General features: G+C 31.9%; 1 protein-coding gene across 1 annotated transcript; it reads right to left on the bottom strand.

Moving 5' to 3' along the window:
- Window positions 1–264: 264 nt before the first annotated feature.
- Window positions 265–5,273, bottom strand: LOC107940665 (homeobox-leucine zipper protein MERISTEM L1). The gene is made up of 9 exons (XM_041110581.1): window positions 4,489–5,273; window positions 3,972–4,096; window positions 3,774–3,867; window positions 2,646–3,167; window positions 2,448–2,549; window positions 1,035–1,407; window positions 665–939; window positions 409–504; window positions 265–324 (listed from the first exon to the last, which is right to left on the bottom strand). The coding sequence occupies exons 2-9, from the start codon at window positions 4,094–4,096 to the stop codon at window positions 265–267; spliced, it is 1,647 nt and encodes a 548-aa protein (XP_040966515.1). The 5' UTR covers window positions 4,489–5,273.
- Between the last annotated feature and the right edge of the window lie 1,912 nt (window positions 5,274–7,185).

Raw genomic sequence — 7,185 nt, forward strand, 5'->3', positions numbered from 1 at the left:
CTACCAAATATATTTCACTCCAAAAATACAAGTGAAAGTTTACAAATAGGGAGAGAGAACAATTGCCTTAAGTAGAGAATGGCAAGTGTGGGATGAAGAAAGTAAGAAATGGTTAGGCCTATTATAGTTGAGGTTTAAGGATCAACTTGCAATGTCCCTATACAATTAGGACCAAAATTGCAATTATCCCATGCCAACTAATCTTACTTTCTACTTTCGGTGCCTTTCGGTGCCAACTTTCTGCCACTATTCATCTTTGAAAAGTCAAAGATTGTAGGTATCCAATACTTGGAGATATAGTATCTCGATCTTGTTTGGTGAGGACTGCAAATTTATTAGTATGCTTATTAGTTAGTTCATGGAGGAAATTGTGATGAGAAAAGAAAAGGAAATGATAGAAACACTTACATTCACTTGCATAATGGAAACTCGATTTTTAGGATTTTCACCATTACTGACATAGACAAGTTCTCGGACATGTCGTTGGTTTGAAAGCAAATCCCACTGCATAATTGTACACCCCGTAATCCATCCATGAAAAGTTACACGCTCAATGGAGTAATATACATACACATATATGTTTGTATACATGCATGCATTCAGACAGCAGTACAAGAAAATAACCCTAAAAAATTAAACACGTATATATATAAGTTTTACATACCCTGTTTCTTGTACGTTCATGACGAAGAAAATCAAACAGAACCTCCATCGGAACCGGAATTTGAATTGAAGTAGTGAAGATTACAATGTTACCAGAAGGCTTCCCAGGAACCTTTAATATATTTCCGTATCTCAACCTAACATCTTGAGCAGCAAAGTTTTGAGGTAACCCCGACCATACATTCTCAGAACATGAATTGATATTGTTGAAAAAATTCTTAGTCATCTTTTCAGCCAATTTCAGCAGACTCTCCCTCCCTTCTTGTGGTATTAAAACTGTTTTTCCAAACAAATCAAATTACATCAACAAGTGTTCATTAAGTTGGCGCATGTAATGTAAATAGAAAGCAGGAATAAATTAAAATTTTTACCCCCATCAGTTGTAGGAGCGGTTCTAGCCGTTGAAGTTGTGAGCCATTGGCAATGCCTGTTGATGGTTGCAATCCATCGTTTGGCACTAAATGCAAAACCTGAGCTAACAATGGGACGAAAGAGAGGGTGAAGTGATCTGTTATCAACTTCAACATGTTCAATCCATGTTACCTTTGACCCTCTATTGCCTACTTCTTGGATTACACAACCTGATGGCCTTCTTCGAAACTGTACCTGTGGATATGGGAATAAATTCTCCAAGGAAACATCAACCACTCCCCATGTTCCATTTGTGTGCTTTTTACAGTACCTTGCGAAATAGCATTGTCTTGCTGGTATTAATGGTGTACGCTGATGAAACTCTGCTGACATCTGATGAGAAAACAAATAAAATGGATTTTGGAAGACTAGTTACTATATGAATAAATTAATTATTAGAGAAAAAAACAAAGAAATCGACCGTGTGAAGAATATTTTAGGAATTATAACGGCATCTAATGATACCCCTAAACGCTAAAACAAATAAAAACGGATTTTTTGAAGAGAACCATTAGCTAGTTACTAAATATAGGCAACGCAAACACGTAATTATCTCGAACATATTAATTATAAGAGAAAAAACAAGAAAATAAATCGTAATAAATATATTAACATTAAGAGACAAACAAACTAATGGATCATAATCAAGTATATAAAATATCATAGGAAGAACAAAGAAATAATCCATCATGAAGAATATTAAAAACCCATAACTGCATTTAATGATTTTCATAAACCCTAAAGCGAAACCTTGTAGTTAACAAAAAAGTATTCAACTATGAAACAACTCTTTCCTTAAATTTGTATGATATTCTTTCTTTTCATAAATGAATCATTTCAATCACTCTCTTTAAAGTAAGATTCTATAAAACAATAAAGCTACTAAATAAATGTTTCAATATCAATATGTATGTTAAGCAAAACAATAGTGAATTTTTGTACTAAATTTTAATGCATGGAATATTGTTGAGATATCAATAGGGTAATGAATCAAGTAAAATTAGATATAAAATGGATAAATAACGAAAATTATACATGAACTTTCTATACAATGTGATACATTAATTTTGATTTTGAGCAATTTATACATAAAATTTTGATTCAAACCATTAAAGACTATTATCGACTCTACGTCTATTATTGTATAGATAAATAATTATATTTATCGAAAGTAAAAACAAATGAATGTAGTTATTTTAAAAAATATATACAATTGAATCAAATCAAAGTTTCATGTGTCTAATTAAACCAAAATAAAAGTTTCATGTGTGTATATAATTATAGCAAATCAAAATTCATGTATCACATTCCACATTTAATCAAAGTCAAAGTGTAAATTTTAAATTAAAAAGAAGATGATGTTTGAGGTTTACCACTTGAAGAACTCCATTGTAGCTCCCATCAACGTTTTCTAATATAACTCCTAACAATGTTGTCCTCGAGACAATGCTGTAAAATGTTGTCGCCCATTGTTTCTAATCACAAAACATGGAAAATGTTAGTTCATTAACAACTTCGTAAATGAGTAAACTTACGTAATGAAATGGAACAAGGGGAAACAAAATCCTTACCGTATCCATGAGCAATTGGACGATGTTCATAGGGTTCATCTCAACAAATGCGGTCTCTCGAGAAGTTTCGATATTCAAAGGCTCGAAATTGAGTTTCGAAAAGGATGAGGGGACATCCTGATCAAAGTTACAGTTGCAATCAGAGCTTAGGAAACATTGGGGTTCACCAACTTCAACCATCCTCATTATCTGTTCCATTGTTGCATCAAAGCTACCAAATTCCCTCAAGTATTGAAACCCATTTAGAGTCTCCATTCCACCGTTTCCATTGTGTTGCCATAGTGGTTCACCCATTATTGCCAACTTAAACAGCTCTTCCATGGCTTCCACAGCTTGTTCGATGATTTTGTTCTTGTTCAGACCAGCTCCTATCGAGACCGCCATAAGAAGATCACTTGCTCGGTTCATATGATCGGGTTTAGCATTCGTCGATGATTCCGAACCCGGTGAATTTTGTGGGGATGAAGGATTATACAATAAGGGGGAGCCAGAATTTTCATTATTTTGTACAAAATAATCCTCCTGATAAATAAAACATCAGCAAGTGATCGAGATAATAAGGAGAAAGTGGCTTAATTTCTCATTGTATTCTATTTCCATCATAATGAAATGGACTTCAAAATATAGTATTATTATTTTTTTATACTATTTTCATTTCTAATGAAATAAACAGGCCTCAACTTCATGATTTTCTATTCAAAATGATGTTTCTTTTCAAATAGAATTCAAAATCTGAAGTTATTTTAATACTATTTTCATTTCTATTGAAATAATTAGGCTTCAACTTTCTGATTTTCTTTTCAAAATGATAATTACTTTGGTCATCATCAAATAAACTTAAAAAATGTAGGGTCTTTTCATTCTGCTTTCATTTGTATTTAAACAAACCGGTTTGATCAAATAGACTTAAATTCTAGGGTTTTTTTCTACGCTAAAGAAATTTGGGTTTCTTCTCTTTTTTTTTTTGAAAAAAGTGATTAACATGAACCTTAACTTCACAGATTTGCTTTAGGAATGACTAGAAATATTTTATGTTTAGCAAATTAGATCAGATTAAACTTATGGAAAATAATACATTTTCTAACAAAGTATCAAAAAATGAACAAAATAAAGGAAATGAAAAATTACCACTGGATTCATTTCAGGAGGAGGATTTGCCCCAAACTGGTTATAATTAACCTCAATTTCACACCTAGGAGCTTCTTGTAATCCCACCATAGGACTAATTGCCAAAAGAAAAGAAGAAGAAAAAATTAAACTCTTGCCAAATCCATTTTTGAAAGAAAAATCCATGGGGAAAATTAAGAATAATTAAGAAACACTTACACTTCATCCCTTGCTACAACTATATTTTGAATATTCTCAAAATAACCATTGTTGAACACTTCCAAAATATTATTTTGTTGGATATTATCACTCACGTTCTCACAGTTTCCACCAATATTGGCCATCTAAAAAAAAGTTTTTTTAGTTTAGTTTATCTATCTTTCTGTCTATCTATAAATTTTTAAATTCTTTTTTCCTGAATCAACATCAATCAAAATGATAGAAAAACTTTCAAAAATACAAAATAAAAAATTTGAAGAAAAAGATAGAATCATCAATAAATGTTAATAAAACTAAAAAAAAAGTTTAATTTACCTAATAATCTATCTATCTGCAAATTTTTAAATTCTCTTTTTCCTTGAACCAACATCAATCAAAATGATAGAAAAATCTTTGAAAAATTCAAAAATAAATTAAAAAGCGCAAGGTTAAGTATTTTAAAAAAAATCAAAATCATCCATAAATGTTTTATCTGTCTTTGAAAAAAATCTTTCAAAAAGAAAAAAGAAAACCATACCTTAAACAAAAAGTGACGAACAAATTTGACTTCTTTCTCAGGAGTACAACATAAAATTTATCTTCTTTCTCAAGAGTACAACACTAAATTTATATATATATATATATATATATGGAAAAGTAAATGGTGAGTAAGAAAAGAGCGTCAGGAAAAGAGTGTCGAAAACTGCTGAGGGTAAATGGACAGTTCATGAAAGTGTGTGTGTGTTTTTTGTGTTTTTTGCTTTCTGTTCTCCGTCAATCAGTTTTGTTGGGTGAAACATAAAATTTATTTTTTCCTCAGGAGTACAACACTGAGTTTATATATATTTCAAGGGAAAAATAAATGATGAGTACAAAAAGAAGGGAGCCTTTAGAAAAGAGTGTTGAAATGTTGAGGGTATTTGCTGACGTGGTACTTCTTTAAAATATGATTGGTTAAAAGGATTTAATGGACAGTTCATGAAAGTGTGTGTGTTTTTGTTTTTGCTTTCTGTTCTCTGTCAATCTTTGTTTTTTTTGGTGAAACATAAAATTTAAATTATCAAAAACCAATTTTTTTAAAATTTTTCCTTTCTTTTATTTTAAATATTTTTTCATATTAGTTTACCTAAGAAACTGTGAACAATTTTGAGCATAAATTTATATAAAAATATTTTTCAATTGTTAGGGTTGAATGCAGGCAATAATGAGGATTTGATTATTAGCGATTGGATAAAGATAATTGAGAGTAGGGAAGTGGGTGAGATTGAAGGATCTTATGAGCAAATTTTATCTAAGCATCCAAACTTAAGGGGTATTATTCAAAAGGTATGATTTTGGGATAACTTTGTTTTCCCTTCTAGTGGTGGCATTTTGTTATCAGGATGATATTAAATTTCTCTATGAAGGGTAGTGATTTATGTAATAATCTGGTCGTGTTGAAAGTTACGTGAATTAATAATAATTTTGTGTGGGTTATGGAGATTGTGTTTACCATTAGGAGCAGAAGATGAGTCTGTTCTTGAGGAATGGTTATTTTGGGGGTTGAGATGATAGAGGTGGCTGTGGGGAGTTGAGTGACCCAAGGTTTTCGTGTCACTTTCCAGCCAATGATTAAAAGGGTGGTTTTTACTCCTTTTTATTTGTTGTAGGATGAAGTGAAATTTTTTTATTTCTTCATAAATTAATTATGCTTTCTGACTTTTGTTTGTCAACATTAGTCTTGGTTGTCGTATTGGAAAAAGTAGAACGAAGGTCAGGGTCACTAATAGGAAGAGTATAACTTCTATCCAGAAGAGTGCGGCCCCTAAGGTTATATGTGGGACTTTATAAATTGTATATTTTAAGTAAAAACTCCTCAAGTAGAGCAAATGGTAAATCCCCCTTATATGATACGGGTCCTACTTGCACTCATGGACGAAGCCTATTGGGTTCTACCATTAGAGATGGAAGAGGAAACTCTGGGTCCGAGGAAAGCAGTACGATTGATGTTGCTGATCCTGTGTTTCTAGAACTTCTTAAGGATGAGAATGATGGCCTTGCTGTATGGTCTTCTATTGATAAATATCCATTTACAATTAGATGAAAGCAATTACAAACATAGTATTACTAGACGAAAGTATAGTTGTCTAACCATTACAGGCTTTTTTAATTAGGAATTTGTTTCTGAGTGCTCTTGTAGAGTGCTTTGCTTTTTAATTTTTAGATTGTTCATTTTCTCTATATCAAGTATTTTGAATTTCTATTAATGCAAGTAAAAGCAACGCTTTGCATTTCTAAATTAAGGCTAGCTTACTTTAATATTGTACGCTCTTCCAATAGTACAATATCATATTTTTTGAGCTATGAATTGTGCATATAACTAGGCTAACCTGGTTTTTGTTTGTTTTGTAACTAATATCCTTTTTTTTTCTGTAGATTGAAATAAGTCGACACTTGACAGAAGATTGATTGTTTCAGGAACGCCATTGGACTTCTCCTGGGGTTGCTGCAGTACTACAAGCTGCAACAAATAGCCCTCAGTCTGATAGATTAAAGCAGTTACTCAATATCACACCTCGGCTTCTTCATATATATGTATTTTACTGTTGCTTTGCGCGATGCAAATAACTGTCTGTTTTATGTTTTTTTTTTAAATCCATTTGATATCCTTTTTAGTGCTTTTATAACTCTATCTGCAGTATGTAGCTTAAGTGTCGATGCTCATTGCTTGTATCTTAGTTTGTGTTCTTGCCTCTCTTTTGCAGCATTAATCTGTGCATTAATTCCCATTTTGATGGCTAGAAATTCTACATTATTTCCTGACAAGAACCATATGTATGAGGTTTGTATACATTTTCGAAATATTAGTTCTGTTATTGTATTTCTTGTGGGGCTACCCCTCTAGATACATTAACTATTTGGGTCCATACTAAAGTGCTTATGTTAGGTAAGTGAAATAGTTTTGTATGGATTCAAAGCTTTTCTTGTAAATGTCCATGTAATAGGACATCAATTTAGATGCTGAGATTGGAATGGCTTGTATTTCTGAGAAGCTATATTTGTGCAGGTTGGCAGAAGGCTCCTAGAATTCATGCTTGCTTCGTTTCAGCGTTCTCCGGATTTTATTGCACTTTTGAAGGTATTATTCACTCAAGTTTCTCCATATATTTTGGTTTTCCAACTTGTATTAAGCATCTACATTAATTGTTACTGAAATTGATGTTTAAAGGATTGCAATTCTTCTGTCCTTTATTTT

This window comes from Gossypium hirsutum, unplaced genomic scaffold, assembly GCF_007990345.1.
Source record: "Gossypium hirsutum isolate 1008001.06 unplaced genomic scaffold, Gossypium_hirsutum_v2.1 scaffold_1199, whole genome shotgun sequence".
Taxonomy (NCBI): Eukaryota; Viridiplantae; Streptophyta; class Magnoliopsida; order Malvales; family Malvaceae; genus Gossypium; species Gossypium hirsutum.

Coding starts and splice junctions, on each gene's coding strand:
- LOC107940665 (XM_041110581.1), bottom strand. CDS start 4,096: ATGGCCAATATTGGTGGAAACTGTGAGAACGTGAGTGATAATATCCAA. Junction 3,868..3,971: donor GTTGTAGCAAGGGATGAAGT/GTAAGTGTTTCT, acceptor TTTGGCAATTAG/TCCTATGGTGGGATTACAAG. Junction 1,408..2,447: donor ACAATGGAGTTCTTCAAGTG/GTAAACCTCAAA, acceptor TTTTCTCATCAG/ATGTCAGCAGAGTTTCATCA.